The 15264-nt window shown below is 63.9% G+C and overlaps 1 protein-coding gene across 1 annotated transcript in view; it reads right to left on the reverse strand.

The window, feature by feature from the left end:
- Positions 1–341: 341 nt before the first annotated feature.
- ELP1 (elongator acetyltransferase complex subunit 1) overlaps positions 342–15264 on the reverse strand; it is a 57321-nt gene continuing 42398 nt past the window's right edge. The window contains exons 24-27 of the mRNA XM_048504412.1: positions 7977–8239; positions 6138–6292; positions 5726–5804; positions 342–1055 (exon numbers count right to left, since the gene is read on the reverse strand). Coding sequence (XP_048360369.1) covers positions 988–1055; positions 5726–5804; positions 6138–6292; positions 7977–8239 — 565 coding nt within the window. The 3' untranslated portion in view covers positions 342–987. The remainder of the gene's footprint in view (positions 1056–5725; positions 5805–6137; positions 6293–7976; positions 8240–15264) is intronic.

Genomic DNA, 15264 nt, shown 5'->3' on the forward strand with positions numbered 1-15264 from the left:
AAGATGAGGGAGTGTGTCACCCACCAAACTTCCCTGGCAGAGTAGGGATTGGAATCTGGCTCTACCTGGCCTTAGCCTGGCACTCTATCCACCACACAACACTTTCTGTCGTTGTACAAAAAAATCTTTACATTTGCACAAATTTGTATTGTGTAGCTGAAGACATGAACTACTGGCTGCAAATCGAAATGCCAATGGAAGACAGTTAACATGTGTGGGCATAGAATGCAAGACAAATATTCTTCATAAGTCACTGGAAACTGCAATGATTCAACAACTTGTAGCTGAAATCCTAAAAGTGTGGCGGTCACATACAGGAAGAATAGCAGAGGCCAAGAAGCAAAAAGTTACAATAAAACTTTATTATCCACATCCAAGCATCACTCCTTGATTTGGGGGAAACTCCCATCAATACTCATTTTGCCACAGCCTTTTATTTTAAAATAAGTTTCTGAAAATCCTAAGCCAGGTCCTCAGTCAATACTTTCCAACTATACCTGTACTACACTGAGTCCTCTAAAGGAAGAAAAAAATAAATGGGGTAAGACAAATTAATTTTTGTTACACAACTGTAAAAGCAATCAGTTTAAGGTTTCCAGCAAGGGAACAAAAGTACTGTTTACCTGGTAGCCCTGTTTTAACATATATTTTTTAAAAAAACTATTTTCAGCATGAAAAAAGGACCAGTTGGCTGCATTACTGCATGGCAGTAATACAGCAGAACAATATCAAGGAACTGAAGCTATTGGTTTAGCTTGATCGGCATATCCTCAAGAGGTGCACCTGCTCATCCAGGTAATGAATCCAAACAGTACAGTGGAACGATGATGAGAAAGTCCACAATCAGACATCCTGACAGCAGTATTTGTTTGCATTTGTCTGGCCTGCTCTTGCACACTTCAGGACACACGACCAATGGCAGCATAGGGGGTGTGCATGCAGCATGCATAAATGCCTCAACATTCATCAACAGCCTCTGAGTTGGAATTACTGCAAAATGTTCAGTTTCCACTTGATGTTTTTGTCAAGTTTTGGAGGTATAAACAGTTCAAGATCTGGGGTGGGGAGTGGGAATGACAAAATGAGACAGTTTTAGTTGTAGCAAAACCAAAACCATTACAACACAGCCATTTAAACCAAAACAAAGCTATTAAAAAGTAAACCTTTAATAGAAACATAAACTGCATCAAACACAGTCTATCTGAATACCCAAACAGAAATAGAGAATATGGACATTTGTCTACATTAAGCAAATTCCTATTGATGTCCCTGCTACTAGATGGCCACTAACCTGGATAGCTTTAAAAGGGGCTTGGACAGATTTGTGGAGGAGAAGTCAATTTATGGCTACCAATCTTGATCCTCTTTGATCTGAGATTGCAAATGCCTTAACAGACCAGGTGATCGGGAGCAACAGCCGCAGAAGGCCATTGCGTTCACATCCTACATGTGAGCTCCCAAAGGCACCTGGTGGGCCACTGCGAGTAGCAGAGAGCTGGACTAGATGGACTTTGGTCTGATCCAGCTGGCTTGTTCTTATGTTCTTATGTTCTTAATAACTAAATTCAGTGAAAGATAATCTAAAAAGTAGGCCCCCCTTTATTTACCCATCTGTAAAAAACCACTGTACCTTACTGGGAAGCATCTTTAGCACGTTCAATAATTAATAACGGAGGGGGACCCCCCCCACCAGCAAACATAAGCACAGTTTTGAGAAATTTTACCTGTCCAATGTCTCATTAATGCCCAATGAAGGCCAAAATAAGTATATCATATGAATGTAGCACTTTGTTAACCACAATGAACTGTGCATACAATATCTCAGTGGCCATTGCAACAATCTTGGAAACCAGGTCATATCATGATCATGATGCTGCAGAGGGGAAGGCTGAGAAGAGATTAGAGCAGCCTCATTGGTTGCTTTGGCAAAGGAAATAAATGTGAGGCATCCACTGTCTGGCTTCTATTGTCCTGCAGTGGGAGAAGGGCTCCATCTCCTGGTTTATTCTTGAACTAGCAGGGCACCCGTGCTTCACTACGCATACTTCATCACAGCCTCTCTATGAATTTCAGGGTGACATTCTGCCTACTTCTTTACAGCCTGTCTGTGGACTGACGGGTTGGTTTTCGCATATTTTGCAGCAGCTTCCTGTAGTTGTCTTTTTCTAATCGAATCTGTAAATTGCTTTCTGCTTTTAATCCCTCTCCTCCCTTTAGCTGTTTCAACAGAAGGAACAAGTTCGTATGCATTGAGGAGGTCGGTGGTAGAATCCACTTGGGCCACCATTGGCTCAATTGTGCTTGTTGTTTGGTGGGCATTATCAGAACTTGTCAATTCGACACATGGAAGTAGAGCGTCAAAGTGCCCTTCATTAAAATCTCCTGTGAAACGAATCATTTTTATTCCTCGTACTGCATCCTTTAGCTTGGCAAGCAGGTTTTTAACTGTCACCTTTAGAATGTTAGTGCAGATGGCCAGAGTTCAACAGTAAATGTGTAATAACTCGAGTAAAACTGAATATTTTGAAAAATCCTTTCTTAGTGAGCACCTAAACCACATAATGAACTGGTGTGCCAAATTTCAACTTTGTAGGTTCGGTGGTTTTTGAGTTCTTTTGATGAGTCAGTCAGTGAGTCAGTCAGTGTTATTTCACGTTTATAGATATAGATTAAGAAGAAGCAAAGAGTTTGGATTTATGCCCTGTCTTTCTCTCCCGTAAGGAGTCTCAAAGCGGCTTACAAGCTCCTTTCCCTTCTTCTCCCCACAAAAGGCACCTTGTGAGGTTGGTGGGGCTGAGAGAGTTCTGAGAGAACTGTGACTAGCCCAAGGTCACCCAGTGTCAGGGGGACGTTATCTGGGTGATTAAGATACATTTCTAATCCTATGCAACTGAGTGAAATAACAAACCAATGCTGTTCTGAGATATCTGTAACCACTGCAATCTGTGCATTCTTTCCCTGATCTTTACTTTATGGCTTCACATGCTTTGTAGGAAACTAGGCTTCCTTTGGCACTTCTGTCTCATGAGAAAATAATTATATTGGTTATCTCATAGGGGCAGGAAGCCAGGTGGCTCTCTTGCTATCTGCTGCCAACCTTGGGGTGCCTCAGCTCCAAAGACTGTTTTTCACAAATTCTTGGGAAACCGGGAGTGGGGCTTTCGGCAGGAGATAAAGGGGACTGAGATTGCCAGCTTCGCCAGAACTGGCTTTTGCCAAATATGGTGCTTCGACACCTCATCAATAAACCTTGCTGTTTGCTACTTCAGAATCTGTTTATTGGCTTAAAGTTCCAAGATGTAACACCCAGCAGGCTCCATGTATAGGAGCAGGAAAACAAATCCAGTTCACCAGATAAGAGTCTGCTGCTCATGTGGAACAGTGGGGAATTAAACCCAGTTCTCCAGATTACAGTCCACTGCTCCTCACCATGCTGACTCTTAATGGTAAATTATCAGCTCCTGATAATTAAGGAAACAAAGTGTTTGTTTTGCACTTGTTCATTTACCAGGGCCACTGCTCTTGTTCTTGTTTACAACACCATTGTTTTGTAATTGTGTTACTACAATCAAACAATAAAAAAGTTACGAAGTGTGACTCTGGCTAAAAGGTACTTGACTTCTTCCCACCTCCTCAAGGTACCCCCCCCCCCCCCATCATTAAACACAGATTCCTGAGTGTTGAGAGAGAACCAGGAAGGAAGGAAGTAACTAGCTTGAAAACAGTGGTACAGAATTACAGGGTGAAACGGTAATTTTGCTGAAGGGAATGTACTTCTGAGTAAACATATAGTAGGATTTTGCCCACAGGAATGAATTTTAATGGGAACAGAGCACTAAATGTACATATTAGTGCCATGTGAAATCTGGTTTCAATTGTGCTTCTGGCACATTGCAGGATACTGTTCATTTAGTGGCATCCAACAGTCCTCATGCGGATGTCAATATTCTGTCATGCACTTCTAAGTCAACCCTTGATGCTACAGCTGAGTCATGCACAGGCACATGGTCTGAATCAAAATGCACAACAACAAGGAGAACAGAAGCCTAGGGAATATGAAAAGAACCTGAATAAATAATCTGTAAATAGAAGAATTAGTTTTTATATCCCACTTTTTCTGTACCACAAGGAGTCTCAAAGTGGCTTATGACTGTCTTTCCTCCACCTCACCCTGCCCCATCCAGGCTCCTTGTGAGGTAGTTGGGGCTGAAAGAGTTATGAGAGAACTCTGAATGGCCCAGGGTCACCCTGCAGGCTTCATGTGGAGAAGTGGGGAATCAAACCATGTTCTCCAGATTGGAGCCCGCTGCTCTTAACTACTACTACACCATGCTGGCACTCTTTCTTAACATCAGTGGGATATGTTTGAGGCCTAGGGAAATGCAATTGTCCAGGAGGATGTTTTCATAAAGGGAATAGAACTGTACTTTATAGCACTATTTAGTGCAGTGTATCTTGCTTTTACTGCATCATTTTCTCATTTCTGTAGCCCAGTTTTTGCATTGGCTGTTGTATGCCTTACAGAGTTCTTACTGCATTGCTTTAAAATGTTGTAATCTGCCTTGAATCTTGGTCTCAGTGAGAAAAGAAGACCACAAATGAAGTAAATAAACACACACATGTGTATAAACTGCTCAAAATAGACTGGGAACAGAAGAATTTTCACTGATCGAGTCTCGCTGTTTTTGGGGAATACCTGCAATTTGGCCTACTTTGTAATACGTGAATGAGCAATGACAGTCTAGGTCTCTTATCAGCAGAACTGTTTCTGGAGCTACACTGTCAATTACGCTTTCCGCACAAAAACACTTTTAAAACGTTTTGAGGCAGGAAATTAAATGTTTCCTCCATGGAGTTCTAAAAAACCCCTTTGATTCTGAAAATGTTTTATTTCCAGCCCCAAAAAGTTTTCAGTGAATCCCCTTCCAAAATGTTTCTTTAGGCTGAAACGTTTTCAAAACAGATTCACTGCTGTGCAATCATGTCAAGACTTTTCCCATGCCTCTTTGCCTTCTGTGAATTTCCTCCTCAGTGCCATTTTCTGAGCTCTCCATTCTGCCTTACCTATTTTTTGAGCAATTCTGTGAGATTCTTTATTTTTTTGGGGGGGGGGGGATTTTTGAAACATACAACGTTTGGAGAATTGCAGCACAAAGCTGCAGGGCATGAAAGCATCAATTCATCAGCTAACTTTAAAGAAAGGGGAAAAACACGTAACGGCAGCCATGAATGGTTTTGAGGGGATGAGTGTGGACATACATCATGGTAAAGGGGTGCAGATTGAAAACATTTTCCAAATGTTTTAGGAGATTTGTGTGGAAGGGGCCTGTGTCATTGCAACCTGATTAAATGCGACAGGGAAGAACTCAATCTGAGCTACAACTCCTCATGGGCCAACCCTAGGGAGAGAGCCACTGTGGTGTCGTGGTAAGAGACCAAGGCTTAAATCTCCACTCTGCCATAGAAGCACATTGAGTGACCTTGTGGTAGATGCGCACACTCAGCCTAACCTACCTCACAGGGTTGTTATGAAGATAAAATGGAGGAGGGAAGAACAATGTAAGCTCTTTTGGGTCCCCACTGAAAAAAAGTCAGGTTATCAATGAAGTAAATGAACAAACACACAAACTCTGGAAACCGATTTTGATGGCTGGGCTTAGCACAGGAATATGTAAAGAAAGAGCATATTTACAATTTACCCACATAATCACTTCATTTTTCTCACCTTGTATTGCAGGAGACGTCCATGTCTGTTGGTTGTAGGCAGCCGTAATGATATTGGCAGTTGAGTTGGGGCCCAAAACCTAAAATTGCAAGAAATTGGCTGTAGGGAGTGTTTTACATATGTAAAGCAGGACCTTATTTTCTGTAGAGTTAACATTGTATCCACCTCTTACCACATTTCTTGACTTCTTTTATAAAGAGAGGGGAGTTATTGTTCGATGTGATGCATAATGCCCGTAAGGCCACTTTCATAGGCAATGCTTGGCTTCCATCCTCCCAACTTCATGCATTTGGCACCAGCACCCCATGCAAGCCATTCTGTGATGGCAGTCACTCTCCAAATCTAAAAATCCTCAAGATCAGGAATCCCTGCCCTGTGCCATATGCACAAAGGCAGAGCAGAAGACTCTTACTGTGTTGGCTGGAAACGGATGCAGCTCTGGAGTCCAGATATCAGGAAGAGAGAGCTCCATCAACTGAAGGGTCTCCTGAAGGGCTTGCTGGAGCTCCTGAGCATGACCATCGTAGCCAAAGAGGACTAGATGCTTCAAAAGGCTGTGCACCTCACCTGAGGAAGGAACAACATACTCCCAATAACCATCTATTTAAAACTGTGATGCTTTGAACATGAGAGCATTACACTAGGTCTTCCATTCCCCAAAGATCTCCACTTAGCTCTCCTAAGCATGGGCATAATTAATGTATTCTTCTTTCCAGGGTCATAGGCCTGGAGGGGCAGTCTGTAGGACATGGTGCCCCGGGGGAATATTCATTCTTTGAATTTTCAATTTTCATCTTTTTTAACAACCAGGGCTCTTTTGCTCACTGGGATAAAAGGAGTGCAGGCAACAGTCCATCCCGTTGCTTGGTAAAAAAACAGACCTCTGCTTATCATCCAGTATTCTGGCCGATGAGTACAGACTTCATGTAGCTAGATTTTGGCTTTTTCAGATATCTTGACGCTATGAACTTTTTTTTTTGCCCTGAAGCCCATATCCACACAATGGCTGTGGGCTAGATTGGATAGGAGCAGCAGTGGCGTAGGAGGTTAAGAGCTCATGTATCTAATCTGAAAGAACTGGGTTTGATTCCCAGCTCTGCCGCCTGAGCTGTGGAGGCTTATCTGGGGAATTCAGATTAGCCTGTGCACTCCCACACATGCCAGCTGGGTGACCTTGGGCTAGTCACAGCTTCTCGGAGCTCTCTCAGCCCCACCCACCTCACAGGGTGTTTTTGTGAGGGGGGAAGGACAAGGAGATTGTAAGCCCCTTTGAGTCTCTGCCAGGAGAGAAAGGGGGGATATAAATCCAAACTCTTCTTCTTCTTCTTTCTAGTAATGAAGAAGAAATGACAGCTCAATAGCCCATCCAATTAGCGGGTATCAAAATGCTTTTAAAGATTGCGAACTGGGAAAATCCACATCCCGAGACAGTGTGGTGTAACAGTTAAAGGTGGTGAACTCCAATCTGGAGAACTGGGTTTGATTCCCACCTGAGCAGCTGACTCTTATCTGGTGAACCAGATTTGTTTCCCTGCTCCTTGATATGGAGCCTGCTGTGTGACCTTGGGCTAGCCACCATTCTCTCAGAACTCTTTCAGTTCCATTTACCTCACAAGATATCTGTTGTGGGGATGGGAAGGGAAAGTGATTGCAAGCTGCTTTGAGACTCCTCATGGTTGAGAAAAGTGGGGTATAAGTCCAAACTGTCAGCTAGTCCATTAGGTCAGGAAGAATAGGATATTAAATCCAATAAAAATAAAATAAATTCTTCTCAGAATGACAGCAGAAAGTCTGCTCTCAAACCCTGCTCCCATTTCCTGCTTAGATAGCCTGTGTCAGGCTTTCCCAGCTCACCCTGACTTCTTAACAAGAACTTTAGAAACTGTTTGGTAGAGGGAAGGCGGAGGTCTGTCTCCTCCTTATTTTGGTAGAGGGAAGGTTGAGGTAGAGGGAAGGTGGAAGTTTTTCTCGTCCCTATGTTGGAATTTTTGGATACCAACCTACCAGATGACTGGGAGAGGGCATCTTTGGATCTGTGGGCTTTAGAAGCCAGTGTGATGTAATGGGGAGAGGGCTGCACTAGTTCTTGGCAGGCGTGGGTTCAAATCCCGACTCTGCCCAGAATATTTTCTCGATTCTCTCTGGAGGTGATCATTAGCTCTTACTCCTCTTTTCTCAAATAGCCCTTTCCATGATCAGCTGTCTCCTCCTTCAGATTTAATCCACAGCTCAGAGAACTTCAGAAACTAACCTTTCAAATTGTCAACATTCCGCACAATCTCCCCTAAAGCCTCCAGGAGGGCAATGTCCTCTAGGGGGCTCCCTTCCTTAAGGCTGTGTTTCTTGCGTTCTGCCTTGCGACGGTTTTTCGAAGAACGTCTAGAACATAAGAAACATCTTGTTAATTCACGCAGCAAAGCAGATGATGAATGCTTGGGGGCAGGGGAGATAAGAGGAAAATCAAGGTGAGAAGGCATATTTAGTAGTACTTTGCTGTCTTCATGTAGGCCAATTTAGTTGGTCAAATTCATTCCCACTGAGGTGGCAAACTCCAGGTCTGGGCTGTATCACTTCATCCTGAAGGTGGGATCTCACCTTAAATTAATGTTCCTTCTTACAAATAATAAGAATTAGAAAACTAGCGTTTTAGGGAAGAGCCCTGACATGCTAGTTTTCTATGTGCACAGAATTTTAAAGCTGTAATCCTAAGAACATTTTCCTGGGAGTAAGTGCCATTTAATAAAATAAAACTTATTCCAAGCAGACCTGCTTAGGATTGCTCTCTTTGTCTCATGAGCCTCTACCTACAGTTTGAAGTGGAGTTACCAAGATTTGGGTTGTTATCGAGATGTAAGGACTAAGCCTTAGCCACAAGTTTGAAATTATAAATATAGCCCTCTTAATAAGTCATTATTTATGTTCACATATACCAGCCTGCAATCTAGACTTGTCTGCTCTGCTCCACCTCTGAAGATTTAACTTCTTGATAAAGTGTAAGGTAAGAACATTTAGCAAGAGAACTAATCTGGAACAGCACAAAGATAGCTGATCCAACTTTGGTAATTTCTTGGGAATCTCTGCTCCAGGAGCTGAAAGTCATATAGAAACCTTTTTCATGTGGTCAAAATCATATAAATTCAGCAGCATCGCTTAGCAAAAAGTCTTTCATATCTATGAACTTTATGTACCTGGTGGGGGGGGGGGTGGGGGGGGGGGGGGGTGGGGGGGGGGGGGGGTGGGGGGGGGGGGGGGTGGGGGGGGGGGGGGGTGGGGGGGGGGGGGGGTGGGGGGGGGGGGGGGTGGGGGGGGGGGGGGGTGGGGGGGGGGGGGGGTGGGGGGGGGGGGGGGTGGGGGGGGGGGGGGGTGGGGGGGGGGGGGGGTGGGGGGGGGGGGGGGTGGGGGGGGGGGGGGGTGGGGGGGGGGGGGGGTGGGGGGGGGGGGGGGTGGGGGGGGGGGGGGGTGGGGGGGGGGGGGGGTGGGGGGGGGGGGGGGTGGGGGGGGGGGGGGGTGGGGGGGGGGGGGGGTGGGGGGGGGGGGGGGTGGGGGGGGGGGGGGGTGGGGGGGGGGGGGGGTGGGGGGGGGGGGGGGTGGGGGGGGGGGGGGGTGGGGGGGGGGGGGGGTGGGGGGGGGGGGGGGTGGGGGGGGGGGGGGGTGGGGGGGGGGGGGGGTGGGGGGGGGGGGGGGTGGGGGGGGGGGGGGGTGGGGGGGGGGGGGGGTGGGGGGGGGGGGGGGTGGGGGGGGGGGGGGGTGGGGGGGGGGGGGGGTGGGGGGGGGGGGGGGTGGGGGGGGGGGGGGGTGGGGGGGGGGGGGGGTGGGGGGGGGGGGGGGTGGGGGGGGGGGGGGGTGGGGGGGGGGGGGGGTGGGGGGGGGGGGGGGTGGGGGGGGGGGGGGGTGGGGGGGGGGGGGGGTGGGGGGGGGGGGGGGTGGGGGGGGGGGGGGGTGGGGGGGGGGGGGGGTGGGGGGGGGGGGGGGTGGGGGGGGGGGGGGGTGGGGGGGGGGGGGGGTGGGGGGGGGGGGGGGTGGGGGGGGGGGGGGGTGGGGGGGGGGGGGGGTGGGGGGGGGGGGGGGTGGGGGGGGGGGGGGGTGGGGGGGGGGGGGGGTGGGGGGGGGGGGGGGTGGGGGGGGGGGGGGGTGGGGGGGGGGGGGGGTGGGGGGGGGGGGGGGTGGGGGGGGGGGGGGGTGGGGGGGGGGGGGGGTGGGGGGGGGGGGGGGTGGGGGGGGGGGGGGGTGGGGGGGGGGGGGGGTGGGGGGGGGGGGGGGTGGGGGGGGGGGGGGGTGGGGGGGGGGGGGGGTGGGGGGGGGGGGGGGTGGGGGGGGGGGGGGGTGGGGGGGGGGGGGGGTGGGGGGGGGGGGGGGTGGGGGGGGGGGGGGGTGGGGGGGGGGGGGGGTGGGGGGGGGGGGGGGTGGGGGGGGGGGGGGGTGGGGGGGGGGGGGGGTGGGGGGGGGGGGGGGTGGGGGGGGGGGGGGGTGGGGGGGGGGGGGGGTGGGGGGGGGGGGGGGTGGGGGGGGGGGGGGGTGGGGGGGGGGGGGGGTGGGGGGGGGGGGGGGTGGGGGGGGGGGGGGGTGGGGGGGGGGGGGGGTGGGGGGGGGGGGGGGTGGGGGGGGGGGGGGGTGGGGGGGGGGGGGGGTGGGGGGGGGGGGGGGTGGGGGGGGGGGGGGGTGGGGGGGGGGGGGGGTGGGGGGGGGGGGGGGTGGGGGGGGGGGGGGGTGGGGGGGGGGGGGGGTGGGGGGGGGGGGGGGTGGGGGGGGGGGGGGGTGGGGGGGGGGGGGGGTGGGGGGGGGGGGGGGTGGGGGGGGGGGGGGGTGGGGGGGGGGGGGGGTGGGGGGGGGGGGGGGTGGGGGGGGGGGGGGGTGGGGGGGGGGGGGGGTGGGGGGGGGGGGGGGTGGGGGGGGGGGGGGGTGGGGGGGGGGGGGGGTGGGGGGGGGGGGGGGTGGGGGGGGGGGGGGGTGGGGGGGGGGGGGGGTGGGGGGGGGGGGGGGTGGGGGGGGGGGGGGGTGGGGGGGGGGGGGGGTGGGGGGGGGGGGGGGTGGGGGGGGGGGGGGGTGGGGGGGGGGGGGGGTGGGGGGGGGGGGGGGTGGGGGGGGGGGGGGGTGGGGGGGGGGGGGGGTGGGGGGGGGGGGGGGTGGGGGGGGGGGGGGGTGGGGGGGGGGGGGGGTGGGGGGGGGGGGGGGTGGGGGGGGGGGGGGGTGGGGGGGGGGGGGGGTGGGGGGGGGGGGGGGTGGGGGGGGGGGGGGGTGGGGGGGGGGGGGGGTGGGGGGGGGGGGGGGTGGGGGGGGGGGGGGGTGGGGGGGGGGGGGGGTGGGGGGGGGGGGGGGTGGGGGGGGGGGGGGGTGGGGGGGGGGGGGGGTGGGGGGGGGGGGGGGTGGGGGGGGGGGGGGGTGGGGGGGGGGGGGGGTGGGGGGGGGGGGGGGTGGGGGGGGGGGGGGGTGGGGGGGGGGGGGGGTGGGGGGGGGGGGGGGTGGGGGGGGGGGGGGGTGGGGGGGGGGGGGGGTGGGGGGGGGGGGGGGTGGGGGGGGGGGGGGGTGGGGGGGGGGGGGGGTGGGGGGGGGGGGGGGTGGGGGGGGGGGGGGGTGGGGGGGGGGGGGGGTGGGGGGGGGGGGGGGTGGGGGGGGGGGGGGGTGGGGGGGGGGGGGGGTGGGGGGGGGGGGGGGTGGGGGGGGGGGGGGGTGGGGGGGGGGGGGGGTGGGGGGGGGGGGGGGTGGGGGGGGGGGGGGGTGGGGGGGGGGGGGGGTGGGGGGGGGGGGGGGTGGGGGGGGGGGGGGGTGGGGGGGGGGGGGGGTGGGGGGGGGGGGGGGTGGGGGGGGGGGGGGGTGGGGGGGGGGGGGGGTGGGGGGGGGGGGGGGTGGGGGGGGGGGGGGGTGGGGGGGGGGGGGGGTGGGGGGGGGGGGGGGTGGGGGGGGGGGGGGGTGGGGGGGGGGGGGGGTGGGGGGGGGGGGGGGTGGGGGGGGGGGGGGGTGGGGGGGGGGGGGGGTGGGGGGGGGGGGGGGTGGGGGGGGGGGGGGGTGGGGGGGGGGGGGGGTGGGGGGGGGGGGGGGTGGGGGGGGGGGGGGGTGGGGGGGGGGGGGGGTGGGGGGGGGGGGGGGTGGGGGGGGGGGGGGGTGGGGGGGGGGGGGGGTGGGGGGGGGGGGGGGTGGGGGGGGGGGGGGGTGGGGGGGGGGGGGGGTGGGGGGGGGGGGGGGTGGGGGGGGGGGGGGGTGGGGGGGGGGGGGGGTGGGGGGGGGGGGGGGTGGGGGGGGGGGGGGGTGGGGGGGGGGGGGGGTGGGGGGGGGGGGGGGTGGGGGGGGGGGGGGGTGGGGGGGGGGGGGGGTGGGGGGGGGGGGGGGTGGGGGGGGGGGGGGGTGGGGGGGGGGGGGGGTGGGGGGGGGGGGGGGTGGGGGGGGGGGGGGGTGGGGGGGGGGGGGGGTGGGGGGGGGGGGGGGTGGGGGGGGGGGGGGGTGGGGGGGGGGGGGGGTGGGGGGGGGGGGGGGTGGGGGGGGGGGGGGGTGGGGGGGGGGGGGGGTGGGGGGGGGGGGGGGTGGGGGGGGGGGGGGGTGGGGGGGGGGGGGGGTGGGGGGGGGGGGGGGTGGGGGGGGGGGGGGGTGGGGGGGGGGGGGGGTGGGGGGGGGGGGGGGTGGGGGGGGGGGGGGGTGGGGGGGGGGGGGGGTGGGGGGGGGGGGGGGTGGGGGGGGGGGGGGGTGGGGGGGGGGGGGGGTGGGGGGGGGGGGGGGTGGGGGGGGGGGGGGGTGGGGGGGGGGGGGGGTGGGGGGGGGGGGGGGTGGGGGGGGGGGGGGGTGGGGGGGGGGGGGGGTGGGGGGGGGGGGGGGTGGGGGGGGGGGGGGGTGGGGGGGGGGGGGGGTGGGGGGGGGGGGGGGTGGGGGGGGGGGGGGGTGGGGGGGGGGGGGGGTGGGGGGGGGGGGGGGTGGGGGGGGGGGGGGGTGGGGGGGGGGGGGGGTGGGGGGGGGGGGGGGTGGGGGGGGGGGGGGGTGGGGGGGGGGGGGGGTGGGGGGGGGGGGGGGTGGGGGGGGGGGGGGGTGGGGGGGGGGGGGGGTGGGGGGGGGGGGGGGTGGGGGGGGGGGGGGGTGGGGGGGGGGGGGGGTGGGGGGGGGGGGGGGTGGGGGGGGGGGGGGGTGGGGGGGGGGGGGGGTGGGGGGGGGGGGGGGTGGGGGGGGGGGGGGGTGGGGGGGGGGGGGGGTGGGGGGGGGGGGGGGTGGGGGGGGGGGGGGGTGGGGGGGGGGGGGGGTGGGGGGGGGGGGGGGTGGGGGGGGGGGGGGGTGGGGGGGGGGGGGGGTGGGGGGGGGGGGGGGTGGGGGGGGGGGGGGGTGGGGGGGGGGGGGGGTGGGGGGGGGGGGGGGTGGGGGGGGGGGGGGGTGGGGGGGGGGGGGGGTGGGGGGGGGGGGGGGTGGGGGGGGGGGGGGGTGGGGGGGGGGGGGGGTGGGGGGGGGGGGGGGTGGGGGGGGGGGGGGGTGGGGGGGGGGGGGGGTGGGGGGGGGGGGGGGTGGGGGGGGGGGGGGGTGGGGGGGGGGGGGGGTGGGGGGGGGGGGGGGTGGGGGGGGGGGGGGGTGGGGGGGGGGGGGGGTGGGGGGGGGGGGGGGTGGGGGGGGGGGGGGGTGGGGGGGGGGGGGGGTGGGGGGGGGGGGGGGTGGGGGGGGGGGGGGGTGGGGGGGGGGGGGGGTGGGGGGGGGGGGGGGTGGGGGGGGGGGGGGGTGGGGGGGGGGGGGGGTGGGGGGGGGGGGGGGTGGGGGGGGGGGGGGGTGGGGGGGGGGGGGGGTGGGGGGGGGGGGGGGTGGGGGGGGGGGGGGGTGGGGGGGGGGGGGGGTGGGGGGGGGGGGGGGTGGGGGGGGGGGGGGGTGGGGGGGGGGGGGGGTGGGGGGGGGGGGGGGTGGGGGGGGGGGGGGGTGGGGGGGGGGGGGGGTGGGGGGGGGGGGGGGTGGGGGGGGGGGGGGGTGGGGGGGGGGGGGGGTGGGGGGGGGGGGGGGTGGGGGGGGGGGGGGGTGGGGGGGGGGGGGGGTGGGGGGGGGGGGGGGTGGGGGGGGGGGGGGGTGGGGGGGGGGGGGGGTGGGGGGGGGGGGGGGTGGGGGGGGGGGGGGGTGGGGGGGGGGGGGGGTGGGGGGGGGGGGGGGTGGGGGGGGGGGGGGGTGGGGGGGGGGGGGGGTGGGGGGGGGGGGGGGTGGGGGGGGGGGGGGGTGGGGGGGGGGGGGGGTGGGGGGGGGGGGGGGTGGGGGGGGGGGGGGGTGGGGGGGGGGGGGGGTGGGGGGGGGGGGGGGTGGGGGGGGGGGGGGGTGGGGGGGGGGGGGGGTGGGGGGGGGGGGGGGTGGGGGGGGGGGGGGGTGGGGGGGGGGGGGGGTGGGGGGGGGGGGGGGTGGGGGGGGGGGGGGGTGGGGGGGGGGGGGGGTGGGGGGGGGGGGGGGTGGGGGGGGGGGGGGGTGGGGGGGGGGGGGGGTGGGGGGGGGGGGGGGTGGGGGGGGGGGGGGGTGGGGGGGGGGGGGGGTGGGGGGGGGGGGGGGTGGGGGGGGGGGGGGGTGGGGGGGGGGGGGGGTGGGGGGGGGGGGGGGTGGGGGGGGGGGGGGGTGGGGGGGGGGGGGGGTGGGGGGGGGGGGGGGTGGGGGGGGGGGGGGGTGGGGGGGGGGGGGGGTGGGGGGGGGGGGGGGTGGGGGGGGGGGGGGGTGGGGGGGGGGGGGGGTGGGGGGGGGGGGGGGTGGGGGGGGGGGGGGGTGGGGGGGGGGGGGGGTGGGGGGGGGGGGGGGTGGGGGGGGGGGGGGGTGGGGGGGGGGGGGGGTGGGGGGGGGGGGGGGTGGGGGGGGGGGGGGGTGGGGGGGGGGGGGGGTGGGGGGGGGGGGGGGTGGGGGGGGGGGGGGGTGGGGGGGGGGGGGGGTGGGGGGGGGGGGGGGTGGGGGGGGGGGGGGGTGGGGGGGGGGGGGGGTGGGGGGGGGGGGGGGTGGGGGGGGGGGGGGGTGGGGGGGGGGGGGGGTGGGGGGGGGGGGGGGTGGGGGGGGGGGGGGGTGGGGGGGGGGGGGGGTGGGGGGGGGGGGGGGTGGGGGGGGGGGGGGGTGGGGGGGGGGGGGGGTGGGGGGGGGGGGGGGTGGGGGGGGGGGGGGGTGGGGGGGGGGGGGGGTGGGGGGGGGGGGGGGTGGGGGGGGGGGGGGGTGGGGGGGGGGGGGGGTGGGGGGGGGGGGGGGTGGGGGGGGGGGGGGGTGGGGGGGGGGGGGGGTGGGGGGGGGGGGGGGTGGGGGGGGGGGGGGGTGGGGGGGGGGGGGGGTGGGGGGGGGGGGGGGTGGGGGGGGGGGGGGGTGGGGGGGGGGGGGGGTGGGGGGGGGGGGGGGTGGGGGGGGGGGGGGGTGGGGGGGGGGGGGGGTGGGGGGGGGGGGGGGTGGGGGGGGGGGGGGGTGGGGGGGGGGGGGGGTGGGGGGGGGGGGGGGTGGGGGGGGGGGGGGGTGGGGGGGGGGGGGGGTGGGGGGGGGGGGGGGTGGGGGGGGGGGGGGGTGGGGGGGGGGGGGGGTGGGGGGGGGGGGGGGTGGGGGGGGGGGGGGGTGGGGGGGGGGGGGGGTGGGGGGGGGGGGGG

This window comes from Sphaerodactylus townsendi, linkage group LG07 (assembly GCF_021028975.2).
Source record: "Sphaerodactylus townsendi isolate TG3544 linkage group LG07, MPM_Stown_v2.3, whole genome shotgun sequence".
Taxonomy (NCBI): Eukaryota; Metazoa; Chordata; class Lepidosauria; order Squamata; family Sphaerodactylidae; genus Sphaerodactylus; species Sphaerodactylus townsendi.